The following is a 13,705-nucleotide window of genomic DNA, read 5'->3' as shown; positions in this document are numbered from 1 at the left end:
AAGGCACATGCACTGGCTTGTAAGAGGATAGGGAGAAGGGATTGCATATTAGGTGTAACTATTTTGGCAAGAGAGAGGTACCGAGAGGAACTGGGACATGTAGTGTGGACATATCATGTTGATCGGATGGAGTGCCTTCAAGTCGAATAAAGTTTCCTCGTATTTGCTTTAGGGATACCGAAATCAACTAAAAAGGCTTTGCTAGTAAGGCATAAATGATTTGCGCAGTGATTTAATCTCTTCTAGTCCATGCGTGACTTCTTTCTCGATGCGTGAAATTGATTTTCTTGCTTGACCACCCCCGATATACCTTTGGGCAGTCACAGAGGTATTTAGATACGAAAAATTTTAACGAGCGCAAAAGGAACGTGCCCTTATTCGCGGTGTATCCCTCGTTTTCCCCTCTTCTCGATCACCCACAATGCCACGCAGAAAACAGCTCACCCTCTCTCTCAGCCATCCGTTGGATGGCGACGATTTGTCCGACATTGATTGCGATGCAAACGAAAACCGGGCCGATACCATTGATTTCCTCTCCAAGCTCCCCTTGGAGCTCTCTCTCCGCATTCTCGTCTATCTCCCCCCACAGACATTATGCCTTGCATCTGCCGTCTCGCGGCAATGGCGTCGCATTGTGGATCTAGAGCTTAACTTTTTCTGGTGGAATCTATGTATGGAGCGGTTTTGGGAACCAACTTCGCGCCCGGCAAGTATGACTCGTGCCGACAAAAAGCGAGGGTGGCGACAGGTATGGGTCGAGGTTTGGGCGCAGGAGAGTACAAAAAATACAAAAAAGTGAGCGACCTTGATCTGGATGGGTCCCATAGGGGCCCCACGAGCGCTTGGTATTGATTCTCTCTTTTTTTTCTTATCTCTCTCAACGAAGGAAACCTGTCTCGCGAATTTCTAAATTTGCCCCTCCTTCTGCGGAAACTGCGGGGAACCACAACCATAAACACCTGCGCTGGTCCAAGTGGGACAATAGACTAATGACCAAGGACGAACTCCGGCAGTACTATAAGAGTGTTCGCTCCAAGCCGAAGGGAAAGAAACCCGTGCATGTGGTGCGCGAGTGGGAATGGGAGTGATAAGGTGTATCATCCTGTATTTTTTTTTCGCTCTCTGGATAGAGCGCGCTGTACATGATTAGAGTAAGCTGTACGAATAAAGGGTGCTGATAGCTTATCTGCTGGGCCCTATGGAGATTGGCCAAGCAGAGATTTGCGCAGCGCTTTTCTCCATTGGAGGCCGATGATCAGTATTTTAGCTTATTTATTTTTTGGGTTTGGATGTTTGGTGTATTCAGCTCGGTTACCCCCTTTTTTTTCCAAAAAGCTTCTCCTCCGTGGACCTTAGGAGCCCATGGCAGGAGAGCCGTGGTACTCGTGCAATGTATGTCAAGTCCCTTGAGCAGCCAAACACAAACTTCCGAGGGCAACGTCAGTGCCCTCCTCCGCTTTGTTGCCCCGTCACCACGCCGCAAAGTATACGGGCCCACGGCCATAGGCGTCAGGATGAGTTAATGCAAGCTGCTGTTTACAGCGCTTTCGAGACCGGATTGTTTGTTGACAACAAATCATCCGCCCCTCATCACCAATGATGCAGTCACACTGTCACAAGCTGGTTTCATCTCAAGATAGGCTTGGGGTCGAGATCAAATCCTGCGGTTCGGAGTGTGGGGGCGAGGGGTTAGGGAGCGTCTGGAGAAAGCGGTTTAGCGTAGGGTCGAAACAGAGGTAGCAGCCAGCACTCAGCAGTGATTCAGTCGCCGTGTCGTGTATACAGGGTAAATAGTGTATGAGGCCAATTCGAGAGCAGAGCGTGTGGATCCTAAATGAAAGGATCCTCTTACACGGCTGTACCACGGTGGATGGCATGATGAAATGGTTGGACAACAGCTCCTGCTGGTTGGAAATCAGCTCTTTTCAAAGGGCGCTCAAATAAACAGCCCACCTTTCATAGCGGTCTGTGTTAGCAGGGGAGCAACCAGCCATAATGGGCACGTTTCAAGTGTTTTGTTTTGTTTTGCTCTGTTGATAATTGCCGGCGCTCAAGGGCCTCGCTGCGGGCATGGGCGGCTGGAGCCGTGGCTCTGGGCCACGAGGGCGGGCGCCGCAGCGCAGGGCGGGGGAGTGGGGGCGAGGAGAGGAGGAGGAGGAGGAGGAGGAGGGCGAGGGACGGCCCAAGGTGAGACCGGAAAAAGTGGCCACTTCACAGGGGGAGGGGAAGCCTAATTTATTAATAAGGTGGTCTGGGTATTTGGCCAAAGAGGTTTTATTCCGCTTCATTTTCATTCTCGCAAATAAATGACGCGCACAAGGTCAGATATGATTCCACCAACGAGTCTCGTTAAACTTTGTACCACCCCTCAAATTTATGTAAATGAAAGTGTAAAACACAGCAAAAAAAGCATCTCCGGTTCGAGTTATTTCCTCTTTTTCCTATCTTGCTCGCCTCGCCTCTATTTAAATATGTGTTTTCGCTTTCCCTGCTTCTTCCTCCCGCCCCGCTGCTAGCCTTGCTGCTCTTATTTTTTGTTCCGCCTCTGGCCATTTCTCATTTTGCAACCCGCCGCCTATCCCCCCGCTTGAACTCCCCCCAGCTCGACTTCCCCCACTTGCGCTCCCACTGCCATCCCCCACACGCCTGGTCTAGCGCGCAAGATTCGCCATGGTCATTGCTACCCACTGGTTACCGGCTTATGCTGCGCCCTCCCGGGACCAGCATGGCCGCTCCCCCATGTACCCGCCGCACCTTGTCTCCCCCTTCTACCCTGCCCAACCTGCATTCTCGCCATTGCGCTCACAAGCCTACGTCCCGAATTTCGGGCTCCCCCCGCACCTCTCGCTCCCCAGCTCCTCCCCCATCCACCACACGCTCTCCAACTCCACCATCACATTTGCCTGCCAGCCCCTCCGCGACACAGAGACCCTGCTGAACGACGTCTTCTTCACCCCTCCGCCGAGCGCCGATCGAGAGTTCTTTACTCCCGCCACATTTGCCACCGAGGAGACGGACAACAGCGAGAGTGGCACGGAGAATCTTTCCCTCTCCCCGCCCTACTCTCCCGACGAGGCCCCCGACATGTACATGTTCGAGTTTTTGGAGAACGCCGTGCGGGCCGAGAAGAGGTCGATGGAGGACTGGTCCGACTCGGAGAGCAAACGGCGGCGAACGGATGGTGAAGCGGAGGCCTCGTTGAATCCAGTAAAGCTGAGCGAGGAATCGGAGGTTTTCGGTAAATCGGTGGAAGAAGAGTACTTGGATGAGTTGACGTTCGATGCCCACCTGCTTCCAAGTGATACCGCTTGGACGGTGCCGGGCGAAGATGAAGGCCTAAGGTAAGCGATCAACCCGTCTAAAGCTCCTGGCATCCATTGATCCTAACAACGGGCTGCGAATAACAGTGTGGTAGGTTCGGCCAGCGTCGGCGAGCTTCACCTGGAGAGTTTAGAATCAGAGAGTGAGCAGGAGGCTGATGCAGAAGAAGAGGAGGAGGACGACGAGGATGAAGAAGCGGAATCGGAAGACGCTGAAGCAAGCCAGCCCGAAAAGGAGGACGCAAATGTGGTCAGGACAGTTCCATCCCTTCTTCCCGTTTACAACCATCCTCCTTCTTCGAGCCCGGAGTCGGTCCCGATCAGGGTCGATTCCCGTAGGAAAGTTCCCCCGCGCCCTACCAAACTGCCCAACACCCTCTACTCCGAGCTCACACGAGAGAAGCGAGACTGGTGCCGATACTGTGGAACCACGGAGGGGGTCAATTGGCGCCCCGGGCCGTGGGGAAAGCGGACCCTCTGCAATAAACACGGATGCGACTACAAGGGCTACGGCTTCGTCTGCAAGCTCCCCCGGCTTGATCTGACCGAATTTACCCACGAGAATATCCATGACCGCGAGCGACCCGTGCTCCAACTCTTCTGCTACGCTTGCCATAAACGCGAATCCTGGGAGGGCGATGTGCTTGTGAGGTGCGAAGGCTGCCCAAGGGCATTCCACCAATCATGCTGCCCCTCAGGGAGGATTCCCGATGAAGTCGTGGAGGGCGATGAGCCTTGGTTCTGTGGCGATGGCTGCCGCGAGAATCTGGAGAAGCGACAGGTGGTGGTGGAAGTGGCTAGGCGCAGGCTCCCGTTGATGAGCACGCCCAAGGATACTCCCGGCACGCCTCAGCCACCCGTTGTAGAAAGCGGACGGCGACGATATACTCGAGGATAAACTTTTGCATTGGATTTTTACCCTTTAGTTTTTTTTTATTACACCCTGTGTTTTATTATCCCACACTGCCCTCATCTCTTCCTCGCTTCTCAATCCTAGCCTCAATCTTGTCTTGTTTTCGCCTTTTTTGAGCACGCCGATTTATCCTACTAGCTATGGTAGTTTGTCTTATTATTCCGTTGTAAATACGATAATGCTTTAATTCACTTGAAGTACTTTTGAGATATCTGTGTCTAATAAACTCTCTAATGTATCCGCCGTGAGAAGATCAGGGGGCAAGCATATGAATAATCCTGCGAAAATAAAACAAACAATGTAATCTGATTGGCTGTGGGGTTCATCGATGAGGAGATAGATTGTCTTTATACTCTTGTCAATACCTCGGTGTCAGGAACCTAAATGTGAAAGCCTCACTTTTTTTGTTTTTTTTTTCCTAGGTGCTTCGGAGAGAGAGGCTTTTCACCCGGTGCCCGCCATTTCTCTTGTTGAAGGATCATTTTGAAATGTCAAGGTGAATGAGGCCTAATTCCAACCCTCAGTTGGGACTTGAGCTGCCACTCATATATTCTGTTCCCTCTGGGAGTCTAGGTACGTGCTCTCCATCTCTCAGCAGCCTACTAGAGGCTCTGCTATTTACAACAATGACGGCTGGAGCAAGACGCACAAGGTGGGTCCCCTGTTTTGCTGAGAGCCAGAGTATGGTGGGGGGATGGCTGATACGGACTCTCCTCTCTACACCGACTACAAAGCTCAGAGAGTCGCTGATTGTCCAATGCCACCCGCTCGATCAGGCCGGAGAAGTCATTACAAGGTAAAGCCATGTGGAATTGTTTGGTCGATGATGCTGGTGGCCCAACCGCACGGCTCTGAAGCCTATTTTCAAACCAACCCACAGAAATCTAGTCTCGTACACGGCCCCGTTGTACGCGTATGTGTTTGCGACCAGGAGCGATGGCTCGATGGTGGATGAGAGCCAGATACTTGGGACTCGCTCCGCCAACGCCAGGGTGCTCCGCGACGTGTATAATAGCGAGAGCGCCTATTTTTACTTCGAGGAGCTTTGCATGCGGCAGGCCGGCTATTATACGCTCCAAATAGGGCTCTATTGGAGAGAGGTGTTAGTAGCTTGACGTTTGCTTGGGCTTTATTCTCCCTAGTTGTTTTTTTCTGGCAAATCGTCTTAGCCCCCCCCCCTTTTTTTATCTTTCTCGGTTTAGACCAGGCCAGCCCGTCGCCACCGTTTGGACGGAGAGCGTCTACGTTCATCCGTGATTTGGTGTGGGAGGAAGTTCCAGAGGGTGCTTGAACTTTATTGCAACGACAGCAGCCTTGTATCTCATCTCATTCTTTTGTTTTATTTATTGATGGACTGGTTGTGTTTACTTTTTCATGTCTCTTCATGTTCTTTCCATGCTTTTCCATGTCATTCCGGTGTTTCCTTCTTATTGTCTAATGCCTGCATTTCATCCGCTGTTTTCCTTTTATTGTGTTCAGTTTGACATGTGCATGCGAGTGTCCCCAAAAAAACTCTGAACAGCCTTTACGAGGGGAAAACAGAACAGAAATAAAATAGAAATCCAAAGTGATATCACGCGCACTCCCCAGCAATATAAACTTCGCAGATGGCGAGTAACCCTCTTTTTCGACTCCGCTCCCATCTTAGCGCTGACCCATTCCATGTCTTGTCCCTCCTCCCCCGGATGCCGGCACCTTTTCGTTTAGATCTCTCCTCGAGGATCTCTCGGCGAGGGCTCCCTATTTCTCACGGCCGCTTTCGTCATCCTCTTACAAGAACCTAATCCGGAACGGCACTGTTTTCATGCATGAACAAGCGGTAGAGACGTAATCCCGGCCGCTATGCAGTGGAAAAGTTATAATAGCGCCCTGATGACCCCTCCCTCCTCCTCCCTGGTTCCAACCCACCTCTATTTTTTTCTGATATCCTGCTCGACTTCCGCCAAATACCAACTACTCCCCCAGGGATATTATGCAGAGTCTCCTCTTGTGAAGTATGGGTTATTAGTAAGTGTCTTCTCCCCCAGTGTGCTGAGCTCTCCCTCTGGCGGGTGGTTTTCTCTTACCTTTGCTTACCTCTCTTCATCCTGATAAGCTACTGGCTTCAGATTGCCCAGCAACCCAATTTTGGCCTCGCGCTCCAAGAAAAGGACGAAGTGTCGGACACAAACAAGCTGCAGTCGCCCCTGGTTATCTTCTGTTCGCCGATAGATGACAAGGGGAATTTTGTCAAAGAGTAAAGTAGAGAACCTAACAGGATCTCACCCTCACTTCGAATGTCTCCTGCTTACCGGGGAGGAAAGTGGGAGAGGAGAGACCCTGCGTCTATCCTATTGTCTGGTCCCCTCCTAGGAACTAACAGGGCTCTTCTCCCCTTTTCTAAGTAGCTTGGAGAAGGCTGCCGAGGGGCTTATGGCCTATGTCTATGCTGCCAACGTGAGCGGGTATCCCATCTACGAGAAGATACCAGATAAAGATGTCGATCTCCTCGTGGGGGATCGATTAGCAAAGGCGGAGGTGACCAAGTCCATTTATGGAGAGTGCCTGCGGTTCAGTTTTCCGTCGCTCGGGGTACGGATGGGCGGCTGGTTTCGGCTGGTGGTGCAGGTGCGAGGGGGAGAAAGGTAATTGGAGATGGGAAGAGGGGGCAGAGTTTGCTTGATGTGAAACGAAGAGAAGCCAACTCCTCTCTTTATTTCGATAGCAAGGACGTGTTAAATTCCGTGTTCACGGCGCCCGTCTGTGTGCTGCCAAAGGAGTACTACGCTTGGTCATAGGCACGAGCTCAGTACATCGGCCCACTTTCATTTCTATATACATTTTATTTAGCTGCTAACAGTATTAGTAAGAGACATTTGGTAATTATACAATGAACACAAAAGCAGGGACAGACACTATCGCTATTAAGGATACAAGTATGGACAGTTGTAATAAAATTTCGGTGGTCTGAACAAACCCCCTTATAGAAACGCTCAAATCCCTACAAACCCACGTACTCCTTGATGAATTTGGTCAACTTTTCCGCCCCACGGTGCACATCCCTCCGCATCAGGAGGCAAAAATCGTGGATGCCCTTCTCCTCGAGCCACACGTCAACCCCCACTCGGGAATCCCGCAGACGCCTGGCAAGCATGACCAAGTCATCATGGAACACCTCCAGCCCGCCGAAAGCAAGGAGCGTGGGGGGCAGCCCTTTGAAGCTGGCGGCGTGGAGTGGGGAAGCATCGGTGTCGAGATAGGAGTACCCTTTTGGAAGATAGGTGTCGCGCCACTGGTTGAGGCTGGGTGGATAGAGGTAGTCGTAGCCGAAGTTTTGGTACATCGAGCGGGAGACATGGGCCATGTTGACCCAGGGGGAGATGAGGAAGAGAGCCGCGGGCAAGGGAGTCGCATTCTCAAGTTCATGCTCGAGGTTAAAGTGGAGTTTGAGGGCACTGCAAAGTGCAAGATTCCCTCCCGCGTCATCCCCGGCTATTATTGACATGGGATGACGGGGGGGCGGGGGAGAGACGGATGAGTCTACGCGTAGTGGGAATGGGAATAACCAGAAACCTTACCGAATATGAGTTTATCCGCTGGGATCTGCTTTTGGTGTAGTAGATAGTCGTAGGCGGCCAAATACTCCAACTGCTGAGTGGGGTAGATTCGTTTTGGAGCAAGCGCTAAAAAGTAAGGATAGACTCTTAGCACAGAAAACAAAGAAAGATTCCCTACACCAAAACACTTGCGGTATTCTAGGCTAAGGATGGCCGCGTTTTTCCCCGTCTCCTTCTTGATCTGTTGGATCCATGCAACAAAGGAAGGCATCCACATAAGGTCATGGCCGTAGATAAACCCGCCCCCTAGACCAATGTAGACATTAATATGGGGAGTTTTATTCAGAATCGGGACGGCCGCCACCCTACCGTGTGCGTAGAGGATGGCGATATCCGCTTTTTCTCCGCTCTTTTGAATCCAGTGCCCTCGGAAGTCCCGTTCTTTTATCCAGTGGGTCCAAGAATTCGGCCAGATAAACCAGGCGAGTCTTGTGTCGAGGAAAAAGTAGAGGTTCAGCACAAACGCGGTGGCATTTTTCCGACGCCGTAGAAAGGAGCGTCCAGCACACGCGAAGAGAGAAGAAAAGTAGCCCTGGCGAACAACCTGGCCACCCACCAAGTAATCGATGGAGAGCTTGGTTGATTTCAAGACTAATGCAATGGTCACCGAACCACAAGAAAATAATCCATCGTTAGCTACATCAGCCCCGGCTGAATGAGAACAAGAGAAATGGGATACCTAGAAGAGTACACCCTTTCAACAAGGAGTACACATCCTGGTCAGGAGGCGGCATGCATATAGGAATGGTATTTATTGGATGTATCGTCCAAATGAAAAGCCGCTTTTACTTTGCTTACCTTGAGATAGTCCATGGTGAGTGGAAATTGAAGACACTGGAAAAGTGGCAAAGATTGGTCTGAGTGTATTAAATTGGTCATAGTAATTATTCCTGGTCAAATTCTTTTTTGGCAACATGTTTCTCGGGGAAGATTTGGTTTATTAAAATAAAAGTAGATGGTTTCCAAAGAGGAATGGGACTTAATAAAGTTGGTAGATGCTCTAGTATGTGTCCAGGAATCGCATCGGCGGGATGGAAGCTCACGCAGCTGTCATGGAGTAGAGTAGAGTTAACATAGAGGCTATCTTATTCTGACAGAGATTCATGTTAGAAATCCAGAACCAAGATAACAAAAACAAGTGCAAAAAAGGGAGGGTTTAGACAGAGAACCGCAAGAGAATGGCAAATTAATAACAAAGGAAATAAGCCGAAAGGAAAAAAAAAAAATACACATTGAAATAAATGAGGATGAGCTAAAGGAATAATTATATAAATAAAATTACAAGTGTAGAACAACAAGACAAAATCTAAATTTAAAAAAAGAAGAAAATGAAAGCACGATTACTCCTCCCCCTCCTCCTCTTCTTCCTCCTCTAGGATGACCCGCCCGATTCCCATTCCACCATTCACTGTCGCCCGTCTCCGTGTCCCCAAGGAGCCCTTGCCGGCCTCAACACGTCTCTCATTGTGCTGGCTGTATGCATACGATTGTTTGAGGGGGGAGGATGAATATCCACTACGATGTCGACCAAACGAGGATCTCTCCACGCTTCCATTAACTTTGGTCATATTGGGGCGGGGTGTCTGGTGATTCTGGGTAGGCTCTCTGGTTGCGTTGCGCAATTGGTTATTATTACGAGACGGCGAACTATTCTCCAATTCTTCTCCAATAGAATCCAGGTTGGCGCTCCTATTGGCTCGCCGCTGCAGCGAGTTAGCCCTTCGCCGCTGCGGGGAAACATTGCCAATAGCATTTGTAACGACCGAGGTTGCAGTTTTGGAAGAGGGGCTGGAGGACTTGGTATTCCGGGACGTTAAGGCCGAGGAGACTGGCGATGAAGGCTCTGGGATGGTACTATGAGTAGGGGAAGGGCGAGAGGTCGCTTCGCTATTGCTCACCGTGTTATCCCGTTGCACCGTCATAGCCATCCCCATTTTGGAGTTGGCTTGAGCTTCGGCTCTTTTCTCAACTTGAGGGTGTGAGTGAGGCCTGAGGGTCTTATCCGATTCTCTAGTATTCGAGTCGGAACTCGACGTCCGAAGCTGGGGCCTGAAGCCGCTCATCTTGGTGTTGTCCTCCACAAATGTTCGATGGCTTGTGATCGCGGCAGGGGGTGTTTTCGGCTGGTGGCTGTCATTTTTCTCAGACATCAGCTCCAGCGTGTGGCCTTGTGCCTGCCCTTTCTGATGAGTGTCACGCCGGTATGCATCTCGAACCGCGGTGTCCAGTGTGGCTGCCCTCCGAAGAACCTGAATTCCATGGAGGATGTTTTTTGCCCCCTCTCCTCCATTGGCACTATGCGTGGCAAGGCCATTTAGCGTTAAGCCTTTAATGTTTCGTGAAAAACCCTGCTTCTCCTCGGCGCTCCTCGCTGGAGCATTCGCCTCTGCACCGGTAGAAGAACTACGGCTTCCATTCTCACTCGCGGTGTTATGGTCAACTAGCTGAAGACTACGCCTCCGGGCACCAAAGGAGGACGAATGATAGAGCGGTGTTGAGGTAGGGGATCGCAACTCAACGGCCGATAAAGGTATCGTTCTAGAGGAAGGAAGCGGTGACATTGGGGGCGGATGGGGACCCTTATTTGCCTCCTCATTCACCTGCTGTTTTGGCGGGGAGCCTTTGGCTGAAATTAGGGCATTAGCGCCCGGCTGTTCCGAAGCAAGGGCATTTTTCAGGCCACCGATCTGCTGCTTTTGTTCCTCTCCGTCGGACAGCCAGCTCAGCATCTGCTCCTTGGGCAGGCCCTTCATGCTATCACTCAAGCTGCGGTGGTGACGATGGCCTGCTCGTTTCACCTTAGAGGTTCCGCTTCCAGGGGTACCGCGTTTCGGGTTGCCAGTAAGCGAACCAATGTCAAGCGATCGCGGGCGATCGGTCCCGACACGGCTCCAGAGGAATTTTAGAGAAGTAAACCAGTGGTTGGCCCCAGCACCAACCCCGACCTCAGAGGTGGTCCGTGGCCCACCATCTTTACTGTTGCGATGCATCAGTGGATGTGAGGTGGGGGAGCCAACCTTGGTCGTGGACTGCTGAAGCTTATTAAACATAGAGGTAAACTTAAGGGTGCGTGGGGTAAGCGGCGGGTTTGGAGAGGTGGGCAAGCTAGGATTGGGGGTTGCAGGGGCCGAACGGTGCGACAAGGTTGGAGGGATCGCGCTGTACTCCACCGAGGTCTGCTCGGCCTCACTTCGCCCCATCGCTTCCATTTCCTCCCTGAAGTCCAGCTTGGATAGGGGTGCACCGTTGGAGGGCGGGGGTGGGCAGCATGGGTCATTCTCGTCGCTCGAATCATCCTTTTGCGCCTTTTCCAGCAGCAAATACCACAGCCCGCTAGCCGGGTCTGAAGTGCGCGAGCGCACGCTCTGTGTGATTGTCGCGACATCCAGCCCTGCTGCTGCCAGCGAAGCAATCAAGTGTTGCTCTTTCAAGTTACCAGGAAAGATGGGCGTGGGCGGGATTTCATCATACAGCCATGAGAGCCCCGTTCCCGTTGGCGTTAGCATATCGCCCACACCATTAACAAGACCGGCAAATGTGGCGGAGGATGGGGGCGACGTCATGGTATCCGTGGGAGAAAAAAGCCCCCTGTTTGTCTCTGCAGGAGAGGGTTGGCTAATGGTAGGGTATCGTGCGTGTTGCTTCTTCATGCGATCGCTACTCAAGCTTCGCCGGAGGGTATGTGATCGATTAGAGGAGGTGGAGTTTCGGCGGCTACAGCAAGATTCAGTATCATCGCCCCCATTGACCCCCAGCACTCTGCTCGAGAGCTTCATTTGTAGCCAAGGGTGAGCCATGATTTGATTCATGGTGATGCGCTCACTGGGTTCAATTTTGAGGATACGAGAGATGAGATCCCGGCTCTCTGATATATATGGAAAACAAAATAAAATACGGCCAAGAAGGTTATTTTTAGCAGGTCAAATTATACTCGCAGGCTCGCTTACCCTCGGTTAAGAATTCTGGCAGCTCATAGTCCAGTGAAAGAATCTGTGCGTGAATGTTGGCCTCCACATCATCATCGAAAGGAAGATATCCACATAATAACGTGTACAGAATCACGCCAAGGGACCAAATGTCCGCCTCTAACAAAATGAGTGGAGGAGATTAATAGCCATCCAGGAATCCAAAGCACTTCGGGGGGGATTCACCTGGGCCAGAGTATTTCCGTCCTTTTATCATTTCAGGAGCAGCGTAGGCCACGCTCCCACAAAATGTGTCAAGCATTCGTCGGCTCTCACACTCGCGACTAAAGCTAAAGTCCACAAGCTTTAGGTTCATATCTGCGTCCAACAAGATATTTTCCAGTTTCAGGTCACTAAGGAAAGAAAAAAAAGGAAAAAAAAAAAGAGAAACAAAGTTATCGCTGAGTAGCAGAGAAAAATTGCCGACGAAGCCTAGTTACCGGTGCACGACCTTCAACTCATGACAATATTTCACCGCGCTGCAAAGCTGCCGGAACCAGCGCTGTGCTGTGCGCTCGGACACTCGTCCCTTGTCAATTAAATGGTCGAAGAGTTCTCCGTTTGGGCAATACTCGGTCACAACATAAATATAATTTTCTGTAGTGAGAATCTCTAACAGGCGAACAATATTTGGGTGTTCTAAACGTTGGTGATGGAAGATTTCGCGAGTGATGAGTGGGGCATGACGCTTTGAGATTTTTTTGATGGCAGCCTGGTATACAAAAGGGGTACATTAGATAAGCGATGATCCAGGGTAGGGAGATCTAATCTCACTTTTTGACCGGTTAAACGATGCAAGCCGAGCTTCACTTTGCCATAGGATCCTTCATATTGTCAGGTAAGATGTCTGAGCGTGTTATGAGCCAACATGATAAGTCATACCTTCACCTATTGTTTTATCAAGGGTATAATTGCCAACCATAAACACATCTGGGCTGGAAAGTTTGGCAAGAAGCTCTTGATAATCAGCGGAAAGCTATAACAAGGAACAGACAAATCAACCACGAACTCCTACTTCTAAACCAACACTCGTAGACGTACCTTGGCCCGTCGATTTCTATCATTTAGTGCTCGTGAGGTTCCATTCATATCTATATCAATCAATTCGCTAGTGCTTTTCCAACCAAAAGGTTGAAATCACGGAAAGATAAAAATAAAATGTTTACAAGGATGTGATCAATAGCAGTTTTAATATAACGAATGAATGATTGGAAAGTAATTCAATATGGGATCTATCCGAATCCAGGGAAAGAAAAAAGGGGGTTGAGGTGAATTGATTGAAAGAAGAGGAAATAGAGGTGAGAAATCAATCAAGAATTCTATGAAGAGCGCGTCCTTCAAAGCCGTGCTTACCACTCTAATGGAGTTAGCGGAGAGGTGGTAGTGATGTGCTGAAAAAGATGGATCATAGGGAGAATGTAAGAAAAGAAGGCAAACGAGATAATGCGATTTTAATTCATCATCTAGGTCTTAAATGAAGCCTGGTAACAAATAGCAAATGGATATAAAATATGGAAATTCTCAGTATGTTCGAAAAAAGATTTGAAATTTGAATTTTTGTTGGAGCGACTTCGAATTCTTTTGGGCTCAGAAATTAATCGAGAATGCGCTGAAAGAAAGGGTTCCTCTGACTTGGAATTGAAGCTTTCCGGGTATCGTAAGGCTACAAGCAGACTGCGGACTCCACCCAGCCATGACCGGCACAGACACTTGAGAGCCTCACCGTGCTTCTTTGTTGTTTGCTTAAAAAGAAAACCTTCGGATAAGCCCACAGAGCTATATCTGTTTCTGGTCCAGTATCACGCAGCAGGACCCGGCTCAAATTCATGAGCCTAGACACCGACCAGTTTGTAAGTAAAATGGTGAAGAGATATGTTTGGCACGTTAAAATTGGATACAAATTGGAGCTCT

The 13,705-nt window shown here is 50.1% G+C and overlaps 6 protein-coding genes across 6 annotated transcripts; 4 read left to right on the top strand and 2 right to left on the bottom strand.

The window, feature by feature from the left end:
- Nucleotides 1-421: 421 nt before the first annotated feature.
- Nucleotides 422-1,088, top strand: VTP21DRAFT_2714 (uncharacterized protein; the record flags this gene model as incomplete). The annotated part of the gene is made up of 2 exons (XM_069392937.1): nt 422-795; nt 887-1,088. 2 exons carry the CDS (start codon nt 422-424, stop codon nt 1,086-1,088), a joined length of 576 nt encoding a protein of 191 aa, XP_069249962.1.
- Nucleotides 1,089-1,390: 302 nt separating this feature from the next.
- On the top strand, nt 1,391-4,218 carry VTP21DRAFT_2713 (uncharacterized protein; the record flags this gene model as incomplete). The annotated part of the gene is made up of 5 exons (XM_069392936.1): nt 1,391-1,560; nt 1,641-1,719; nt 2,056-2,187; nt 2,656-3,341; nt 3,408-4,218. 5 exons carry the CDS (start codon nt 1,391-1,393, stop codon nt 4,216-4,218), a joined length of 1,878 nt encoding a protein of 625 aa, XP_069249961.1.
- Nucleotides 4,219-4,859: 641 nt separating this feature from the next.
- Nucleotides 4,860-5,490, top strand: VTP21DRAFT_2712 (uncharacterized protein; the record flags this gene model as incomplete). The annotated part of the gene is made up of 3 exons (XM_069392935.1): nt 4,860-5,029; nt 5,114-5,335; nt 5,436-5,490. The coding sequence occupies 3 exons, from the start codon at nt 4,860-4,862 to the stop codon at nt 5,488-5,490; spliced, it is 447 nt and encodes a 148-aa protein (XP_069249960.1).
- A 585-nt stretch (nt 5,491-6,075) lies between these two features.
- VTP21DRAFT_2711 (uncharacterized protein) lies at nt 6,076-7,010 on the top strand (the record flags this gene model as incomplete). The annotated part of the gene is made up of 4 exons (XM_069392934.1): nt 6,076-6,227; nt 6,329-6,461; nt 6,586-6,857; nt 6,938-7,010. The coding sequence occupies 4 exons, from the start codon at nt 6,076-6,078 to the stop codon at nt 7,008-7,010; spliced, it is 630 nt and encodes a 209-aa protein (XP_069249959.1).
- Nucleotides 7,011-7,213: 203 nt separating this feature from the next.
- VTP21DRAFT_2710 (uncharacterized protein) lies at nt 7,214-8,745 on the bottom strand (the record flags this gene model as incomplete). The annotated part of the gene is made up of 3 exons (XM_069392933.1): nt 7,214-7,704; nt 7,791-8,480; nt 8,628-8,745. 3 exons carry the CDS (start codon nt 8,743-8,745, stop codon nt 7,214-7,216), a joined length of 1,299 nt encoding a protein of 432 aa, XP_069249958.1.
- Nucleotides 8,746-9,169: 424 nt separating this feature from the next.
- On the bottom strand, nt 9,170-12,883 carry VTP21DRAFT_2709 (uncharacterized protein; the record flags this gene model as incomplete). Its single annotated transcript, XM_069392931.1, has 7 exons — nt 9,170-11,694; nt 11,777-11,914; nt 11,981-12,147; nt 12,235-12,506; nt 12,569-12,618; nt 12,677-12,770; nt 12,836-12,883. The coding sequence occupies 7 exons, from the start codon at nt 12,881-12,883 to the stop codon at nt 9,170-9,172; spliced, it is 3,294 nt and encodes a 1,097-aa protein (XP_069249957.1).
- Nucleotides 12,884-13,705: the final 822 nt, after the last annotated feature.

Source organism: Calcarisporiella thermophila (genome assembly GCF_041956535.1).
Source record: "Calcarisporiella thermophila strain CBS 279.70 unplaced genomic scaffold VTP21scaffold_15, whole genome shotgun sequence".
Taxonomy (NCBI): domain Eukaryota; kingdom Fungi; phylum Calcarisporiellomycota; class Calcarisporiellomycetes; order Calcarisporiellales; family Calcarisporiellaceae; genus Calcarisporiella; species Calcarisporiella thermophila.
The sequence above is the reverse complement of the archived record's forward strand: the minus strand, read 5'-3'. Positions and strand labels throughout refer to the sequence as shown.